General features: G+C 44.2%; 1 protein-coding gene across 1 annotated transcript in view; it reads right to left on the bottom strand.

Moving 5' to 3' along the window:
• Positions 1-21,946, bottom strand: part of wdfy3 (WD repeat and FYVE domain containing 3) — a 690,816-nt gene that overhangs the window by 153,641 nt on the left and 515,229 nt on the right. Inside the window, exons 42-43 of the mRNA XM_070871062.1 lie at positions 18,216-18,293; positions 10,283-10,513 (exon numbers count right to left, since the gene is read on the bottom strand). Of these exons, the coding sequence (XP_070727163.1) occupies positions 10,283-10,513; positions 18,216-18,293 (309 nt within the window). The remainder of the gene's footprint in view (positions 1-10,282; positions 10,514-18,215; positions 18,294-21,946) is intronic.

The following is a 21,946-nucleotide window of genomic DNA, read 5'->3' as shown; positions in this document are numbered from 1 at the left end:
GGTCACATTTACAATTGCAATTCCATTGAAAAATGAAAAAATTACTTACACTAACTACTTGACCAAGGTCCTTTTTGCACTGGCCTCCAGACCTCGGGGTGGTCACCATTGCACAGTAATCTTCTGCAAGTTGGTTCCAGCGTTTCTTCATTTCTTTGGGTGCAACTTTTGTGTGACCTCTGCTGGTGTCCAGCTCCTGCCATCTGCCCTCAATCACAGTAACTAGTGCTTCCACTTCATCCAATAAGAAATTCTTAGTCCTCGCGCCGCATTGCATCTTGTATTGCTGCTCCAATTTTTCCAATGAGAATTAAAGTTCTCACACACAACTGGTTCTTTAAAAATGGCCGACTGCAGACTGGGAGCTGTACTGCGCATGCGCGCCCATAGGAATCACGTCAAAACATCCTTTTTTTCCCCGTGCATGCGCGAAAGTGGCCACGTCGTTTTTCTGGCGTAGGCAGTAGGCTCCGCCTCCAAGGCTACAGGACAGACTGCGCGGTGCCAATTTTGAAAAATGGAGCGGGGAAACTTGGCACATTTATTTTTGGAGTAGTTCTGGCCTAGAAAAACAGGCGTAATTCTGGCAATACACCAAAAAACGGCTTTGGGCAAAATTGAGCCCCTTATCTTCGGAAAATGAAAAAATATTAATTACAGCACACTGCAACTTGAATTCTTCGGGGCGGGGGGTGGCAGGGGAAAGAGGGTTAACAGCCAGAGGTTGTGGTCCTTATTGGTACCGACGACATGGGTAGAAAGAGGGATGAGGTCCTGCAGGCAGATTTTAGGGCGTTAGGAAAGACCTCAAAGGTAATAACCTCTGGATTACTCCCAGTGCCACGTGTGAGTGAGTATAGAAATAGGAGGATAGAGCAGATGAATGTGTGCTGGAGAGATGGTGCAGGAGGGAGGGCTTTAGATTCCTGGGGCATTGGGACCGGTTCTGAGGGAGGTGGGACTGATACAGGCCAGACAGGTTGCACCTCAACAGAGCCAGTACCAATATCCTCGCGGGGATGTCTGCTAGTGCTGCTGGGAAAGGTTTAAACTAAGTTAGTTAGGGGGATGGGTACCAGGATGTAGCATGAGAAAGGAGAAACAAAGGACACAGAGGATTGGGGGAAATGGACAGCACTTAATCAAGAAATAGTAAGGTATTAGGTGGGGTCAGACTAATAGAGAACACAGGATGGTCTAAGATAGGTTTACAGTGTATGTATGTGAATGCATGAAGCACAGTGAACAAGTGGGCACGGTAGGCTGCAGGTGTAAATAGCCACATGGAAATATGATGCCGTGGCAATAACCGAGACCTGGCTCAAAAAAGGGCAGGATTTGGTATTAAATATTCCTTGATATAGGGTGTTCAGGAAAGATAGGAGGTGGTATGTCAGTATTGGTTAAGGAGAATATTACAGTGCTGTAGAGAGTTGATGTCCTGGAGAGGTCAAGGACAGAATCTATATGGCTAGAGTTAAGAAATAAGTGCCATTACACTACTAGGTATATTCTCTCGACCACCAACTAGTGGGAAAAGTATGGAGGAGCAAATTTGCAGAGAAATTACAGAGAAATACAAGAACTATAGAGTAGTGATACAGGGGGACTTCAATTATCCTAATATAGACTGGGATAGTAATAGTGTAAAGGGCAGAGGGGGAAGAATTTCTGAAGTGTGTTCAGGAGAATTTTCTTGATCAGCATGTGTCCGGCCCAACAAGGAAGGAGGCATTGCTGGATTTAGTTCTGGGGAATGAGGTAGGTCAAGTGGAGCAAGTGTCATCTGGGGAACATTTAGGGAACAGTGATTGCAGTATCATAAGTTTTAGATTCACTATGGAAAAGGACAGGGAGCAATCTGGAGTAAAAATACTTAATTGGAGGAAGGCAAACTTCAGTGGATGAGAATGGATCTGTTCCGGGTAAATTGGAATCAAAGATTCCCGGGCAAAACTGTAGTGGAACAATGGGCTGCCTTTATAGAGGAAACAGTTCAGGTACAGTCGAAGTACATTCTCACTAGGGGGAAAAGTAGGGCAATTAAAGTTAGAGCTCCCTGGATGACGAAAGAGGTAGTGAGTAAGATGAAGCAGAAAAAGAAAAAGAGTATGACAGAAGTCAGATGAGAATACATCTGAGAATCAGGCTAAATATAGTTCAGAGGAGAAGTGAAAATTAAAATAAGAGGTGCAAAGAGAGGGTATGCGAATAGAATGGCACCTAACATGAAAGGTAATCCAAAAGTCTTCTACAGGCATATAAATTGTAAACGGGTAGTAAGAGGAGGGGTGAGGCTGATGAGGGACCAAAAAGGAAAGCTACGCATGGAGGCAGAGGGTATGGCTGAGGTACTAAATGAGTACTTTACATCTGTCCCCATCAAGGAAGAAGATGCTCCCATAGACATAGTAAAGGAGAAGAATTGATAAAGATGAGGTACAGGTTGTACCTCTCTAGTCTGGGACTCTCTCATCCAAAACATCCGTGGTTCAGCATTAGTTGGGCCTGCGGGAGAGGAGCGTTTATTTTTATTTAAGTTTCGATCGACTGCAATGGCTGATCAATCAGTGTGTTCGACGATCGGCAGGGAGCGTCTGTCAGACAGTGAGTGAGTGTGTGCGTGTGCTGAGGGAACCGTCTACAGGTTGCCGTGGTGCTTACTCACACATACAGGAGCCCGGGCGCTGTCCACCAGTACCAGTAAACGAGGCCTCCCATGGTTTAGGAAATTCTCTGTTCTGGCACGGTGTCAGGTCCCGAGGGTGCTGGATTGGAGACGTACGACTGTTCTAGAAAGGACAGCTGTACTTAAAATAGATAAGTCACCAGGACCGGATGGGATGCATCCTAGGACTCCGAGGGATGTGAAGGAAGAAATCGCGGCGATACTGACCATAATCTTCCAATCCTCCTTAGAAACGAGGGTGGTACCAGAGGACTGGAGAATTGCAAATGTTACATCCTTGTTCAAAAAAGGGTATAAAGAGAAACCCAGCAACTATAGGATGGTCAGTTTAACCTCAGTAGCGGGGAAACTTTTAGAAACAATAATCAGGGAATAAATGAACAGTCACTTGGATAAGTGTGGATTAATTAAAGAAAGCCAGCACGGATTTGTTAAAGGCAAATCATGTTTAACCAACTCGATCGAGTTTTTTTGATGAGGTAACAGAGACGGTTGATGAGGGCAATGCAGTGGACGTGGTGTACATGGATTTCCAAAAGGCGTGCGACAAAGTGCCGCATAATAGGCGTGCCAGCAAAGTTGAAGCCCATGGAATAAACGGAACAGTGGCAGCATGGATACAAAATTGGCTAAGTGACAGGAAACAGAGAGTAGTGGTGAACAGTTGTTTTTCCAGAGTAGAGGAAGGTGTACTGCTTTTCTTGGTATATATTAACGACTTGGATGCGGGTGTACAGGGCAAAATTTCAAAATTTGCAGAGGACACGAAACTTGGAAGTATGGTGAACAGTGAGGAGGATAATGATAGACTTCAAGAAGACAGACAGCTGGTGGAATGGGCGGACACGTGTCAGATGAAATTTAACAGAGAAAAGTGTGAAGTGATACATTTTGGCAGAAAGGATGAAGAGAGGAAATATAAACTAAAGGGTACAATTCTAAATCGGATGCATGAACAGTTGTACAGGGCCTTGGTGAGGCCACACCTGGAGTATTGTGTACAGTTTTGGTCTCCTAACTTGAGGAAGGACATTCTTGCTATTGAGGGAGTGCAGCGAAGATTCACCAGACTGATTCCCGGGATGGTGGGACTGACCTATCAAGAAAGACTGGATCAACTGGGCTTGTATTCACTGGAGTTCAGAAGAATGAGAGGGGACCTCATAGAAATGTTTAAAATTCTGACGGGTTTAGACAGGTTAGATGCAGGAAGAATGTTCCCAATGTTGGGGAAATCCAGAACCAGGGGTCACAGTCTGAGGATAAGGGGTAAGCCATTTAGGACCGAGATGAGGAGAAACTTCTTCACCCAGAGAGTGGTGAACCTGTGGAATTCTCTACCACAGAAAGTAGTTGAGGCCAATTCACTAAATATATTCAAAAGGGAGTTAGATGAAGTTCTTACGACTAGGGGGATCAAGGGGTATGGCGAGAAAGGAGGAAGGGGGTACTGAAGTTGCATGTTCAGCCATGAACTCATTGAATGGCGGTGCAGGCTAGAAGGGCTGAATGGTCTACTCCTGCACCTATTTTCTATGTTTCTATGAGACCTCGAGGGGTATATATGCACAAATTGAAGGTGGCAGGGCATGTTGAGAAATAAGTTAAAAAAGCACATGCGATCCTGGGCTTCATAAAGGCATAGAATACAAAAGCAAGGAAGTTATGAACCTATATAAAACACTGGTTCGGCCTCAACTCGGATAAGGTGTCCAATTCTGGGCACTGCATTTTAAGAAGGATGTGAAGGCCTCAGAGAGGATGCAGAAAAGATTTACGAGAATTATTGTAGGGATGAGGGACTTCAGTTACGTGGATAGAGTGGAAAAGCTCGGGGTGTTCTCCTGGGAACAGAGAAGATCAGGAGGAGATTTGAATTAGGTGCTCAACATCATGAGGGGTCTGGACAGGGACGTTATAGAGAAAAACTGTTTCCATTTGCCGAAGGGTCAAGAACCAGAGGACACAGAGTTAATGTGATTGGTAAAAGAACCAAAAAAACTTTTTTATACAGCGAGTAGAAACAAAATAGATGCAGGATTAGGCCATTTGGCCCTTCGAGCCTGCACTGCCATTCAATAAGATCATGGCTGATCATTCCCTCAGTACCCCTTTCCTGCTTTCTCTCCATACCCCTGGATCCCTTTAGCCGTAAGGGCCATATCTAACTCCCTCTTGAATATATCCAATGTACTGGCATCAACAACTCTCTATGGCAGGGAGTTCCACAGGTTAACAACTCTCTGAGTGAAGAAGTTTCTCCTCATCTCAGTCCTAAATGGCCTACCCCTTATCCTAAGACTATGTCCCCTGCTTCTGGACTTCCCCAACATTGGGAACATTCTTCCCGCATCTAACCTGTCCAGTCCCTTCAGAATCTTATATGTTTCTATGAGATCCCCTCTCATCCTTTTAAACTCCAGTGAATAAAGGCCCAGTTGATCCAGTCTCTCCTCATATGACAGTCCAGCCATCCTTGGAATTAGTCTGGTGAACCTTCGCTGCACTCCCTCAATAGCAAGAACATCCTTCCTCAGATTAGGAGACCAAAACTGAACACAATATTCCAAGTGAGGCCTCACTAAGGCCCTGTACAACTGCAGTAAGACCTCCCTGCTCCTATACTCAAATCCCCTAGCTATGAAGGTCAACATACCATTTGCCTTCTTCACCACCAGCTGTACCTGCATGCCAACCTTCAATGACTGATGAACCATGACACCCAGGTCTCGTTGCACCTCCCTTTTTCCTAATCTGCCGCCATTCAGCTAATATTCTGCCTTCGTGTTTTTGCCCCCAAAATGGATAACCTCACATTTATCCACATTATACTGCATCTGTCATGCATTTGCCCACTCACCTAACCTGTCCAAGTCACCCTGCAGCCTCTTAGCGCCCCCCTCTCAGCTCACACCGCCACCCAGTTTAGTGTCATCTGAAAACTTGGAGATATTACACTCAATTCCTTCATCCAAATCGTTAATGTATATTGTAAAGAGCTGGGGTCCCAGCACTGAGCCCTGCGGCACTCCACTAGTCACTGCCTGCCACTCTGAAAAGGACCCTGACTCTCTGTTTCTGTCTGCCAACCAGTTCTCTATCAACGTCAGTACATTACCCCCAATACCATGCGGTTTGATTTTGCACACCAATCTCTTGTGCGGGACCTTGTCAAAAGCCTTTTGAAAGTCCAAATACACCACATCCACTGGTTCTCCTTTGTCCACTCTGCTAGTTACATCCTCAAAAAATTCCAGAAGAATCGTCAAGCATGATTTCCCTTTCATAAATCCATGCTGACTTGGACCGATCCTGTCACTGGTTTCCAAATGCGCTGCTATTTCATCCTTAATGATTGACTCCAACATTTTCCCCACTACTGATGTCAGGCTAACTGGTCTATAATTACCCGTTTTCTCTCACCCTCCTTTTTTAAAAAGTGGTGTTGCATTAGCTACCCTTCAGTCCATAGGAACTGATCCAGAGTCGATAGACTGTTGGAAAATGATCACCAATGCATCCACTATTTCTAGGGCCATTTCCTTAAGTACTCTGGGATGCAGACCATCAGGCCCTGGGGATTTATCGGCCTTCAATCCCATCAATTTCCCCAACACAATTTCCCGCATAATAAGGATATCCTTCAGTTTCTCCTTCTCACTAGATCCACTGTCCCCTAGTACATTCGGAAGGTTATTTGTGTCTTCCTTCGTGATGACAGAATCAAAGTATTTGTTCAATTGGTTTGCCATTTCTTTGTTCCCCATTATAAATTCACCTGAATCCGACTGCAAGGGACCTACATTTGTCTTCACTAATCTTTTTCTCTTCACATATTTATAGAAGCTTTTGCAGTCAGTTTTTATGTTCCCTGCAAGCTTCCTCGTGTACTCTATATTCCCCCTCTTAATTAAACCCTTAACTCCTCCTCTGTTGAATTCTAAATTTCTCCCAGTCCTCAGGTTTGTTACTTTTTCTAGCCAATTTATATGCCTCTTCCTTGGTTTTAACACTATCCTTAATTTCCCTTGTTAGCCACAGTTGAGCCACCTTCACCGTTTTATTTTTATTCCAGACAGGGCTGTACAATTGCTGAAGTTCATACATATGATCTTTAAATGTTTGTCATTGCTTATCCACGGTCAACCCTTTAAATATCCTTTGCCGGTCTATTCTAGCCAATTCACACCTCATACCATCAAAGTTACCTTTCCTTAAGTTCAGGACCCTAGTTTCCGAATTAACTGTGTCACTCTCCATCTTAATAAAGAATTCAACCATATTATGGTCACTCTTTCCCAAGGGGCCTCGCACAACATGATTGCTAATCACCCAGTCGAGGATGGCCAGCTCTCTAGTTGGTTCCTCGACATATTGGTCGAGAAAACCATCCCTAATACACTCCAGGAAATCCTCCTCCACCGCATTGCTACCAGTTTGGTTAGCCCGATCAATATGTAGATTAGAGTCACCCATGATAACTGCTGTACCTTTATTCCACACATCCCTTATCTCTTGTTTGATGCTGTCCCCAACCTCACTACTACTATTTGGTGGTCTGTACACAACACCCACTAGCGTTTTCTGCCCTTTGGCATTCCGCAGCTCCACCCATACCGATTCCACATCATCCAGGCTAATGTCCCTCCTTACTATTGCATTAATTTCCTCTTTAACAAGCAACGCCACCCCACCTCCTTTTCCTCTCTGTCTACCCTTCCTAAATGTTGAATACCCCTGGATGTTGAGTTCGCAGCCTTGGTCACCCTGGAGCCATGTCTCCATGATGCCAATTACAACAACTGCTGTCTGCGCAGTTAATTCGTCCACCTTATTCCAAATACTCCTCGCATTGAGGCACAGAGCCTTCAGGCTTGTCCTTTTAACACACTTTGCCACTCCCCTTAGAATTTTGCTGTAATGTGGCCCCTTTTGTTTTTTGCCTTGGGTTTCTCTGCCCTCCACTTTTAATATTCTCCTTTCTATCTTTTGCTTCTACCTCCATTTTATTTCCCTCTGTCTCCCTGCATAGGTTCCCATGAGTAGTTAGGATCAGGAATGCAATTCCTGAAAGGGTGGTGGAGGCAGATTCAATCACGTCTTTCAAAAGAGAGCTGGATAAATACCTGAAAGAAGAAAAATTGCAGGGCTACGAGGCAAGGGTGGGAGAGTGGGACTAGATGAGATGCACTTGCAGAGAACCGGCACGGGCTTGACGGGCCACATGGCCTCCTTCAGCGCTGTAATCATTCTAGGATTCTAAAAGAGTGGCTAAAGTAAATGTTGGTCCCTTAGAGGAGGAGACCAGGGAATTAGTAATGGAGATGGCAGAAACTCTGAACAAATATTTTGTATCAGTCTTTCCGGTAGAGGACACTAACAATATCGCAACGGTGGATAGTCAAGGGGCTATGGGGGGGAAGGAACTTAACACAATCACAATCACTCAGTAAGATGATTGGACTAAAGGCAGATAAATCCCCTGGACCTGATGGCTTGCATCCTAGGGTCTTAAGAGAAGTAGCGGCAGGGATAGTGGATGTATTGCTTGTAATTTACCAAAATTCCCTGGATTCTGGGGAGGTACCAGCAGATTGGAAAACTGCAAATGTAACACCACTATTTAAAAAAGGAGGCAGACAAAAAGCAGGAAATTATAGACCAGTTAGCCCAACATCTGTGGTTGGGAAAATGTTGGAGTCTATTAGTAAAGAAGCATTAGCAGGACATTTAGAAAAACATAATTCAGTCAGGCAGAGTAAGCATGGATTTATGAAGGGGAAAGTCATGTTTGACAAATTTGCTGGAATTCTTTAAAGATGTAACGAACAGGGTGGATAAAGGGGAACCAGTGGATGTGGTGTATTTGGACTTCCAGAAGGCATTTGGCAAGGTGCACAAAATAAAAGTTCATGGGGTTGGGGGTAATATATTAGCATGGATAGAGGATTGGCTAACAAACAGAAAACAGAGAGTCGGGATAAATGGTTCATTCTCGGGTTTGCAATCAGTAACTAGTGGGGTGCCGCAGGGATCAGTGCTGGGACCCCCAACTATTTACAATCTATATTGGAAGAAGGGACCGAATGTCACGTAGCCACGTTTGCTGATGATACAAAGATGGGAGGAAAAGCAATGTGTGAGGAGGACAAAAAAAATCTGCAAAACGACATAGACAGACTAAGTGAGTGGGCAAAAATTTGGGCAGATGGAGTATAATGTTGGAAAGTGTGAGGTCATGCACTTTGGCAGAAAAAAAAATCAAAGAGCAAGTTATTATTTAAATGGAGAAAAATTGTGAAGTGCTGCAGCACAGAGGGACCTGGGGTCCTTGTGCATGAAACACAAAAGGTTAGTATGCAAGTACAGCAAGTGATCAGAAAGGCCAATAAAATGTTGGCCTTTATTGCAAAGGGAATGGCGTATAAAGGCAAGAAAGTCTTGCTACAGTTATACAGGGCATGGTGAGGCCATACCTGGAATACTGCGTACAGTTCTGGTTTCCATATTTAAGAAAGGATATACTTGCTTTGGAGGCAGTTCAGAGAAGGTTCACTAGGTTGATTCCGGAGATTAGGGGGTTGACTTATGAAGGTTGAGTAGATTGGGCTTCTACTCATTGAAATTCAGAGGAATGAGAGGTGATTTTATCAAAACGTCTAAGATTATGAGGGGGTTTGACAAGGTGGATGCAGTGAGGATGTTTCTACTGATAGGGGAGATTAGAACTAGGGGGGCATAATCTTAGAATAAGGGGCCGCCCATTTAAAACTGAGATGAGGAGGAATTTCTTCTCTGAGGGTTGTAAATCTGTGGAATTCGCTGCCTCAGAGAGCTGTGGAAGCTGGGTCATTGAATACATTTAAGACAGAGATAGACAGTTTCTTAACCGATAAGGGAATAAGAGGTTATGGGGAGCGGGCAGGGAAGTGGACCCGAGTCCATGATCGGTTCAGCCATGATTGTATTAAATGGCGGAGCAGACTCAAGGGGCCGTATGACCTACTCCTGCTCCTATTTCTTATGTTATGTTTAACAAAATAATAATTGAAGTTTGATTTATAACAATTTAGGGAATTAAGAAGCCTCACTGACTGATACACAAGAATGGTAAATACTGCCTATTTTAATAACTTTCACGATGCTTTATGCAAAGATGCATGAGGATATCCTTAATCATTATACAGGATCATCATTACCACATTCTTAAAAATTATATCTAGAAACGTTATCTAAGATTTGAAGTTGATGTTGCTCTTGAATAGAAACTAGATTTTCACGGTCATACTGTCAACTGGACTAGTTTTGTGTTTGCCACACTTATTAAAATAATGTAGCAAATTAATCTCAGAAGAATAAACCAATACAGTCTGGAGTCTTACACCAAGTTTCTCACCATCTTGCATTTAAAAACAGAAACAAAAAATGTAAATTCATTCTCAAATTTCACAGATGAAGAAATGTTATATTCCATTAATGACCAAATGTATCTTTCAGTAATAACATGGTTTACAACACAATCATTTTTAATAATTTATGGAGCCATGCAAAAAATATTTGTTCTGTTTCAGTACCAGCTTCTGCAATACTCACCAGCAGACTGGTAGACTCATGCTCATTTTCTGGTACATAGGGATAATGTATATAAAACATGTCATTCCGCACCATCTTCTTTCTCATTCGGCAGGGTCCCTCTGGCATTTCCAACATCCATTTATCGAGATGTGATCCAATTGGAGGCCCCCATAAGCCTCTCTCTCGCAATAGCTCATACTCTATCTGAGCCCATTCTTCAGTTACATACTTCAGGGCATTTTGCTGACGCTGCAAATGAGAAAATTAATTGTTAACTGGGGTGAGGAGAGGGGAAAGGAAGAAAGTTCCATATGTGTACTCAATACATATGCGTATATTTTAACATACCGATGGTTACCAGATACATCAACATATAAAGTGGTAACAAAAAACTTTAGTCCAAGTGATTTTTTTCCCCAAAATGCATCCACTTCCTGCCTGTGATAATCTTGGTTTGGCAGCATAATTCTATAAACTTCATTTTTTTTTTAAATCGTGAGATCCGCAGGTGACCATCAAATTTAAAGAATTCATCATAAAACACTGCTTTTGACTCAGTCAAATGGAGAAAATTAAAAATAAAAGTCAGCAACCACTCTTCAGCAGTCTGTACTTAAAGCCAAACCTCAGCTGTATTTTGTAACTGGCAAGACCCAACAGTCACTTAAAGCTGGTAAGCCAAACGCTTTCAGTTACTACATAGAAACACAGAAATTTACAGCGCAAAAGGAGGGAATTTCGGCCCATTGTGCCTGCGCCGGCCCTTGGTCAGCAGCCCTAAAGTTTGCATACAAACCTATGAACAATGACAGAAAGGCAAAGAGCACCCAGCCCAACCAGCCCGCCTCACACCACTGCAACATCCCTTATACTAAAAACATCTACACTCCACCCCAACCGGAGCCATGTGATCTCCTGGGAGAGGCAAAAACCAGATAAAAACCCAGGCCAATTTAGCGAGAAAAAATCTGGGAAAATTCCTCTCCGACCCATCCAGGCGATCGAAACTAGTCCAGGAGATCACCCTGGCCGTATTCTATTCCCTGCAGTACTTACCATTATATCTGCACCAACCAACAAAAGGTCATCCAGCCAATCCCAATTACCAGCTCTAGGTCAGTGACCCTGCAGGTTACGGCACTTTAAGTGCCCATCCAACTATCTCTTAAAAGTGGTGAAGGTTTCTGCATCCACCACTCTTCCAGGCAGCGAGTTCCAGAACCCCACAACCCTCTGCGTAAAGAAGCTCCCCCCTCAAATCCCCTCTAAGCCTTGCACCAACCACCTTAAAATTATGCTCCCTTGTAATAGCCCCCTCCACCAATGGAAATAGACCTTTACTATCCACTATGTCCAAGCCCCTCAATATTTTGTACACCTCAATGAGGTCTCCTCTCAACCTTCTCTGTTCCAGTGAGAACAAGCCCAGCCTATCCAATTTGTCCTCATAACGAAGACTCTTCATTCCAGGCAGCAATTGAGTAAATCTCCTCTGCACCCTCTCTAGTGCAATCACGTCCTTCCTATAATACAGCGACCAAAACTGCACGCAGTACTCCAGCTGTGGCCTAACCAAAGTATTATACAATTTAAGCCTAACCTCCCTGCTCTTATATTCTGTGCCTTGGCCAATAAAGGCAAGCATTCTATATGCCTTCTTAACCACCTTATCCACCTGGCCTGCTACTTTCAGGGATCTGTGGACAAGCACTCTAAGGTACTTTTGTTCATCTACACTATTAAGTGGCCTACCGCTTAATGTGTATAACCTTTCCTTATTAGCCCTCCCAAAGTGCATCACCTCACACTTCTCGGAGTTAAATTCCATTTGCCACTGCTCTGCCCACCTGACCAGTAGATTGATATCCTTTGGCATCACGCTCAAATTACATTATTTGTGCGTCAATCTTGACAAAGTGTTGGCAGATAATTCAATTGGAGGAAGGGCATCACAGCTGAGCCCAATCCTTCCTCCCAGCATTCATATATACACACTTCCAGTAAGGTCACTGGATATTGATTAGGACCAGGAACCCGAGCAGATTTCGCCCTTCTTACCCAGGGGTACTATGGCCAATTATAGTGCCCTTCCTGCTGCCACAGCTAAGTTAGCTAACTAAGCATAGAATTGTACCATCTTTGTAGTGAAGATTATTGAAACGGGTAATTTAAAGGGCAAGGCAATTCTAAGGCGAATAATATTGATTATTAATCTTCATATTGATTGGACAAATCAAAGTGTCAAAGGTAGCCTGGAGGAAGAGTTCATAGAGTGTATGCAGGACGATTTCTTGGAACAATATGTTGTGGAACCAACCAGGGAGCAGACCATTTTAGATCTGGTATGGGAAGTGATCATAGAATCATAGAAGCAGCATAGAAATTTACAGCATGGAAGGAGGCCATTTCGGCCCATCGTGTCCGCGGCGACCGACCAAGAGCTATCTAGCCTAATCCCACTTTCCAGCTTTTGGTCCGTAGCCCTGTAGGTTAAGGCATAGCATGGTAGAATTTCAAATTCTGTTTGAGGGTGAGAAAGCTAGGTCCCAAACTAGTGTCCTGAACTTAAATAAAGGTAATTAATTAAAAAGGTATGAAGGCAGAGTTGGTTAAAGTGGACAGGGAAAATATATTAAAGGGTAAGATTGTAAAAAGCAGAGGCAAACATTTAAGGAAGTATTTCATAACTCTCAGCAAAGATATATTCCATTGAGAAAGAATGACACTAAGAGAAGGATGAACCATCCGTGACTAACGAAGGAAGTAAAGGATGGTATCAAATTGAAAACAAAGGCATACAATGTTGCGAAGAATAGTGGAAGGCCAGAGGATTGGGACATTTTTAGAAACCAGCAAAGGACGACTAAAATAATGATAAAGAGAGAAGATAGCTTATGACAGCAAACTAGCAAGAAATATAAAAACAGACAGCAAGAACTTTTGCAGGTATATAGAAAGGAAGAGTGTGGCTAAAGTAAATGTTGGTCCCTTAGCGGGTGAGACTGGGGAATTAATAATGGGAAATAGGGAAGGCAGAGGTTTTTAACAAATATTTTGTATCGGTCTTCACAGTCGAAGATACTAAAAGCATCCCAATAATTGATAATCAAGGGACTATTGGGGCGGGGCGGGGGACTTAAAACAATCACAAGAAAAAATACTAGGCAACTAATGGCACTAAAGGTGGACAAGTCCCCTGGACCTGATGGCCTGCATCCTAGGGTCTTAAAAGAGGTGGCTGCAGAGATAGTGCATGCATTGGTTGTAATCTACCAAAATTCCCTGGATTCTGAAGAGGTTCCAGCAGATTGGAAAACCACAAATGTAATGCCCCTGTTCAAGAAATGAGGGACCCAGAAAGCAAGAAACTACAGCCCAGTTAGTCGAACATCTGTCATTGGGAAAATGCTGGAGTCCATCATTAAGGAAGTAGTAGCAGGACATTTAGAAAATCATAATGCAGTCAAGCAGAGTCAGCATGGTTTTATGAAAGGGAAATCATGTTTGACAAATTTGCTAGAGTTCTTTGAGGATATAACAAGCAGGGTGGATAAAGAGGATAAAGATGTCATGTATTTGGATTTCCAGAAAGCATTCGGTAAGGTGCCACATGGAAGATTACTGCACAAGATAAGATATTACGGGGTTGGGGGTAATATATTAGCGTAGATAGAGGATTGGCTAACTAACAGAAAGCAGTGTTGGGATAAATGGGTCATTTTCAGGTTGGCAAACTGTAACTAGTGGGGTGCCATAGGGATCAGTGCTGGGGCCTCGACTATTTACAATCTATATTAATGACTTGGATGAAGGGACAGAGTGTAATGTAGTCAAATTTGCTAATGATACAAAGATAGGTGGGAAAGCAAGTTGTGAGGAGGACACAAATAATCTACAAAGGAATATAGATAGATAGGATAAGTGAGTGGGCTAACATTTTGTAGATGGAATATAATGTGGGAAAATGTGAGGTTATTCACAGTGGTAAGAAAAATAAAAAAGCAAATTATTTAAATGGCGAGAGATTTCAAAATGCTGTGGTATAGAAGGATCTGGGATCCTTGTACATGAAGCACAAAAAGTTAGCATACAGGTACAGCAAGTAATTAGGAAGGCAAATGAAATGTTGGCCTTTATTACAAGGGGGATGGAGTATAAAAGTAGGGAAGACCTGCTACAACTGTACAGAGTGTTGGTTAAGACCGCACCTGGAGTACTGCATACAGTTTTGGTCTCCTTATTTAAGGAAGGATATACTTGCATTGGAGGCAGTTCAGTGAAGGTTCAACAAGGTTGATTCCTTAGATGAAGGGGGTGTCATATGAAGAACGGTTGAGCAGGTTGGGCCTATACTCATTGGTGTTTAGAAGACTTAGAGGTGATCTTATTGAAACGTATAAGATTCTGAGGGGGCTTGACAGGATAGATGCAGAGAGGATGTTTCCCCTAGTGGGGGAATCTAGAACTAAGGGGCATAGTTTCAGAATAAAGGGTCGGCCATTTAAAATGGAAATGAGGAGTAATTTCTTCTCGCAGCAGATCATGAATCTTTGGAATTCTCTACCTCAGAGAGCTGTGGAGGCTGGGTCATTGAATGTATTTAAGGTGGAGATAAGACAGATTTTTGAACGATGAGAGTCAAGGGTTATGGGGAGAGGACGGGGAAATGGAGTTGAGACCTGGATCAGATCAGCCATGATCTTTTTGAATGGCGCAGCAAGCTCGAGGGGCCAAATGGCCTACTCCTGCTCCTATTGCTTATGTTCTTATGTAAAGTACTTACATTGGTGTATTGCTTACTGATGTTACTGCAATCAGTCTTTTCTCTCCTGCCCTTCTCCCACCGCCACTCGCACATCACCCAAATCTCTGTTAAATGTAAAATCAACAAGGCTCTGACCCACAAAAAATATTCTGGTTAATATGATCGATAGTCAAGTACTCTTACTATACTCGGTTAACATGAACCTTGCAGCAAGTAATAACATACCAGGGAACTAAATTGAAAATGCCACAGGTATAGATTGATATAAACAGGCTTCTTCATAACTGACAAAGTGCCTTCTGTATTAATTTTAAGAACTCATCCCTGCACCAGTGCATCAGGATTAGCCCAGTCCCAGCTCAACAAGCAGCTATTGTAAAGTAGCACAGAAAGAGGCAATCTGACCAATCATGCCTGTGCCGGCTCTATGAAAGCACTAGCCAATTAGCCCACTCTCCTGCTCTTCTCCCACAGCCCTGAAAATCTTTCATTTTAAACTATATATACAATTCCCTTTTGAAAGTTACTGTTGAATCTACTGCCACCAACGTTTCAAGTAGTGCACTCACCGCGTAAAACAAAATCTCATCTCCCTTCTTTTACCAATTATTTAGATCTGTGGCCCCTGGTTACCTGCCAGTTTCTCGTTATTTACTCAATCAAAAGAGTTCATAATTTTGAATACCTCGATTAAATTTCCCCTGAACCTCCTCTGCTCGAAGGAGCACAATTCTCATTTCTCTACTCTCTCCACATAACTGAAGTCCCTCATCCCTGATATAATTTGAGCAAATCTCCTCTGCAAGGCCTGGACACCTTTTCTAAAGTGTGGAGTCCAGAATTGGACACAACATTCCAACTGAGCCCTAACCTCTACTGTATCCCATTTATAAAGCCAATACATTTTTTTAAAAAAACTGTTTTTATCTTAAATCGGCTTTATCAACTTGCCCTGACACCTACAAATGTACTTCCTAATTTTTCATGTTTCTTTTTCCCTCTTCTCAACATGCAGTTGTGGAGCAGTGAAGCTGACAACCGCTATTACTGATGGTCTGAATACTGGCTATATTTTTAATCTCATGAGTATTTTAATGTGCAAACCAACATCATCCTAAGTGTTTAATGCTGCAATATGCTTTTTTTTATAGCTTTCCATATTTAAAAACATTTACTCTTAACCAAAAAAAGTTTTGCTGCATGGAGAAGATACTTTTCACACTGTTACAGCAAAGACAGATACATTTTGAGAGTCTGTCTATAATGCATGTATAGCATCCTATGCATTCTCCCATCATTGAATAATTCTGCTCAACCAAATCTTTGAATACACGCTTGGATTAAATATGATAAACAACTGAATGTTTGAATACCTAGATCTTGGCCAGCACGAGATATAAAAAAGCCCTTAAATTCACCAGATAAAACATTATATTTAAGGAAATCAAAAGTAAAACACTGTGGAAGTTGGAATCTGAAATAAAAATAGAAAATGTTGGAAATCTCAGCGAGTCAGGCAGCATCTGTGGAGAGAAACAGAGTTAATGTTTCAGGTCGATGACCCTTCGTCAGAACTGGCAAATGTTTGAAATGAACAGATTCTTAAAGGAGCACTGAAGGGGGGAGGGGAGGAAAGAACAAAAAGGGAAGGTCTGGGATATGGTGGAAGGCAGGAGAGATTTGAGAAACAAAAGGGATGATGTGCCGACTTGAGATGGTAATGGCAGAAGTTACAAAAAGATGAGTCTAGATAGGGTGTGAATGGCGGAATAATGACCAGCTGCCATGGCAAACAGAGAGAGAAAAAATACATAAGATCGGGGGGGGGGGGTGGGGGGTGGAGGTTTAATAAAAGGAGGAAGGGGAGCAAAATATGGGCAACGGTTAAGGTCTGAAATTGTTGATGGAGATGTTGGAGTGGGAGTGGAGTGGGGAATTAAAGTGACAGGGTGACTGGAAGCTCTGGGTCACGCTTACGGACTGTACAGAGGTGTTCCGCAAAGCGGTCACCCAATCTACGTTTGGTCTCCCCAATGTAGAGGGGATCATATCGTGAGCAGCGAATACAGTATACTAAATTGAAAGGGACAAGTAAATCGCTGTTTCACCTGGAAGGAGTATTTGGGGCCCTGGACAGCGGGAAGGGAGGAGGTCGAGTCCAGAAGGCTGTAAAATACCTAAACGAAAGATGAGGTACTGTTCCTGAAGACCTTTCGTTGAGCTTCATTGGAACAGTGTAGGAGGCCGAGGACAGAGATGTCAGAGTGGGAGTGGAGCGGGGAATTAAAGTGACAGGCGACCGGAAGCTCTGGGTCACATTTACGGACTGTGTGGAGGTGTTCCGCAAAGTGGTCACCCAATCTACGTTTGATCTCCCCAATGTAGAGACGACCACATCGTGAGCAGTGAATACAGTGTACTAAGTTGAAAGTACAACAAGTAAATCGCTATTTCACCTGGAAGGAGTATTTGGGGCCCTAGACAGTGGGAAGGGAGGAGATAAAAGGGGAGGTGTTGCATCTCCTGCGCTTGCACGGGAAGGTGCCGTGGGAAGGGGAGGGGCTGCTGGGGGTGACTGCGGAATTGACCAGGGTGTCATGGAAGGAGCGGTCCCTTGGGAACGCTGAGAGGGGAGGGGAGGGGAAGATGTGATTGGTGGTGGGATCTCGCTGGAGGTGGTGGAAATTGTGGAGGATGATCCGTCGAATATGGAGGCTGGTGGGGTGAAAGGTGAGGACAAGGGGAACCCTGTCGCGGGGAAAGGGTGAGAGCAGAGGTGTGGGAAATAGAACAGACACGGTTGAGGGCCATGTTAACCACGGCGGAGGGAAATCCTCAGTTGAGGAAAAAAGACAACATATCAGAGGCACTAGTGTGGAAGGTGGGGTCGTCAGATCAGACGCGATGGAGGTAGAGAAACTGGCAAAATGGAATGGAGTCCTAACAGGATGCGGGGTGGGAGGAAGTGTAGTTCAGGTAGCTGTGGGAGTCAGTGGGCATATAGTGAATGCTTATCAATAGTCTATCCCCAGAAATGGAGACAGAGAAGTCGAGGAAGGGAAGGGAAGAGTCGGAGATGGACCATGTGAAGGTGAGAGAAGGATGAAAATTAGATGCAATGAGAATGTTCGAAATGAACAGATTCTTAAGGAAGTAGCTTTTAAAAAATATATATATAGCCTTTACCTCCTGATATTCTTTATATTGCATATCCACTAAATCCCGTACAACAGCAATGTGAGTGAACATCCACTGGGAGGTTTCCTGAGGGGGCGAGATACAAATTAATAAAGTGTTTATGGAAGAAGCACCAACATTTTATAAGACCACAGAGGTAATTCTGAAATCCTACACTTTAAAAGGAAGTGCTCTCATAGGAAGCACTAGTCAGTCAGAGACTGGGTCCAACATTGTAGCCCCGATTCTCCGGCCTGGGAGTGTAGCTCTTCGTTGTGAGCAAAGCATCACCCCTTGCATTTTCACATGCATTCAAGTCACCTTGCGGAATAAACAAAACCCCCCCCCATACAGTAAATTGCTAAGGGTTACACCTATATCGTCTAGTATTAGTGATAATTTGCCAGTGCTTGGTATATTAAATCTATCCAAGCAAAAGAGTGAAGTTGACAGTCAATGTTCCCTTTATGCTGCATGGCTGCACAGCACTCTGGAGGTCCGGTCAGCCACCTCACCAGCTTTTAAATGGGCTGCACGGCCTAAAAAATAATTAGAGGGAACACTGGTCACAATGTGTGAATGCATGTCAACATGTGCAAATTTAATTTTGCTAAAATTTTAATTGAATGGGCAACAGTGGATGGAATGTGTGCGACAGGAGGATGATTCTTTTGTAGTCCACTGCAAGATAATATTGGTATGCACGTAAATTGGAATAAAACCAACCCCCTAGGGAAAGTCTGCTTTATACCATCACCAATTCAGGTGTATACTAGTTGGCTTCAATACATTCTGTTTGAAGTTACATTCTGTCTAAATCCATGGGCTAGATTTTACACTTTTGAGCAGATCGCCCAAAAATGGGCGGTATTTCCGTCGTGGGTGGTAAAAATGGGTTTTCAGACCTCCGGCTTGTCGCCCTTTTTCAAAGCCCCTAGTCTCCATTTTAAAAATTGGGCGTTACCACGAGCGATTGGAAATGAGCGTTAGCGTTAAATCTCTCTGACCTTCTGCCGTAAAGTGTCGCCGTCCTTAGCAACGGCATGACAACGCTCGTTTCCAGCGATTCAGGTCAGGGGTCATCATTACATGCGCAGAAGAGGAGACAGAGAGCGAGGGAGCAGAGAGGGACTGAAAGCGTGTGTGGGTGTGGTGTGTGCTTATTTGGCTGTTGTGGGAGGCACGAGGGAGATTCATCAGCAGCAAAAAGCCTACTAAACACCAAGAACATAGTTGGCACCGAGTTTTTGTCCAACAAATAATATATAACATGGAAGGGATGGAGGAGGCCCTGCAGCTGTTAGCCAGGAACACTGGTGGCAGAGGGCTCCCAGTGGTCCCGGAGCACTGCACTGCACCCCAAGGTGCCGCACCCCCATTGCCAACGAAACGAGCGCCAGGAGCAACATCTTGCTTCTGGCTCAGAGCACCTTCCCACCTCGGGGCCGTCCTATTTCGTATCCGTCCAAGCAGCATTTCTGCTGCCATCCCCCCCCTGCCACTCCCGCAATGAAGCAGCGCCTGAGGAGCTCATCGGCCAGGCAGCTTGGAGTCAGGAGGGGAAGGGATCGAGGTGGGGAGGAGAAGCTGGGGGTGGGGGCGGAGGGTTGGTTTTTACAGAATATACTTAGGATTTGAGACAAATGTTCGATTTAAATGTTTATTTAACATAACCTTGTTGCGCATTGGCTCAGATAGCTGCACCGTTACACACTAGTGATTCCTCAACATCAAAGGGCATAATTACACTTAACTTCAATCAAAAACTGTCACCAAGGTGATGCCACCATTGATGTATGACCTGCATGCCCAGCAGTGTGTCAGCCTTGTAAAGACCACCAATTTTCTTTCAGGCAAAGCGCTCATTTATGAGCTCCTGACGCAAGAATCTTGCAGCTATGATGCTACCATGGGCCCTTTCCTGCGGTCTACAGGGGGGGCGGGGGCATGGCTTCAGCGTCACCCTGATTGTGTGGCCCGAGATCAGCGTCCACCTCCTCGTCCTCCTCTTCCTCTCGCTCCTGAGGTGGACCGTCACACCCTTCTGGCAATTCTTGTCCCCTCCTGATAGCCAAGTTGTGCAGCATGAAGCACACCTCCAAGAAATGGGCTACCTGCTCAGGGTGGTATTGGAGCTCGCCTCCAGAGTGGTCCAGGCATCTAAAGCGCTGCTCAAGCACTCCAATGGTTTTCTCCATGATATTACAAGTGGCTCTGGTTGTATCGCTTCTTGGCTTCGGTGTGGGTGTCACGCATGGGGGTCATTAGCCAGGTGGCTCGGCCATATCCTTTGTCAGCAAGCATCCAGCATTGACGTTGTGGCTGATTGCTAAACAAGTCAGGATGTGAGCATCATGGATGCTGCCCGGAAATTTAGCATTCACTGCTATAATAATTTTCTGGTGGTCGACAACGAGTTGCACATTCAGGGAGTGGAATCCCTTGCGGTTCCTGAAAACCTCTGCATTCTGAAAAGGTGCCCGCATCATGATGTGCGTACAGTCTATTGCTCCTTGCACCTTGGGGAAGTTAGCAATTCGGTAGAATCCTAAAGCCCTCTCAGTCTGAGCCTCCCTGGTCATAGGGAAGCTGATAAAGTCCATCCTGCATGCATACAGGGCTTCAGTGACCTGTCTAATGCAGCAATGTGTGGCATGCTGAAACATATCGCAAATGTCGCCAGCTGAGGCCTGAAAAGAACCCAAGGCATAGAACGACAGTGCCGTGGTGACTTTGACCTCGATGGACAGTGCGGTCCTGATGGTGCTGGCAGGCTGCAGATCTCCACTGATAACCTCTTTGTGGAAGCGCAGTCTCTGAAGGCAGGTGGTGTCGGGCAAGTTACACAGAAACAAAGAAAATAGGTGCAGGAGTAGGTCATTCAGCCCTTCGAGCCTGCACCACCATTCAATAAGATCATGGCTGATCATTCACCTCAGTACCCCTTTTCCTGCTTTCTCTCCATACCCCTTGATCCCTTTAGCCGTAAGGGCCATATCTAACTCTCTTTTGAATGTATCCAATGAACTGGCATCAACAACACTCTGCAGTAAAGAACTCCACAAGGTTAACAACTCTCTGAGTGAAGAAGTTTCTCCTCATCTTAGTCCTAAATGGATTACCCCTTATCCTTAAGACTGTGTCCCCTGGTTCTGGACTTCCCCAACATCGGGAGCACTCTTCCTGCATCTAACCTGTCCAGTCCCATCAGAATTTTATACGTTTCTATGAGATCCCCTCTCATCCTTCTAAACTCCAGTGAATATAGGCCCAGTCGATCCAGTTCCTCCTCATATGACAGTCCAGCCATCCCGGGAATCAGTCTGGTGAACCTTCGCTGCACTCCCTCAATATAGCAAGAACGTCCTTCCTCAGATTAGGAGACCAAAACTGAATACAATATTCCTTACTGTACAACTGCAGTAAGACCTCCCTGCTCCTATACTCAAATCCCCTAGCTATGAAGGCCAACATACCATTTGCCTTCTTCACCACCTGCTGTACCTGCATGCCAACTTTCAATGACTGATGAACCATGACACCCAGGTCTCGTTGCACCTCCCCTTTTCCTAATCTGTCACCATTCAGATAATATTCTGCCTTCATGTTTTTGCCACCAAAGTGGATAATCTCACATTTATCCACATTATACTGCATCTGCCATGCATTTGCCCACTCACCTAACCTGTCCAAGTCACCCTGCACCTCTTAGCATCCTCCTCACAGCTCACACCGCCACC

Source organism: Pristiophorus japonicus, chromosome 2 (assembly GCF_044704955.1).
Source record: "Pristiophorus japonicus isolate sPriJap1 chromosome 2, sPriJap1.hap1, whole genome shotgun sequence".
Taxonomy (NCBI): Eukaryota; Metazoa; Chordata; class Chondrichthyes; family Pristiophoridae; genus Pristiophorus; species Pristiophorus japonicus.
This window is presented reverse-complemented; position numbering and strand designations above follow the sequence as displayed.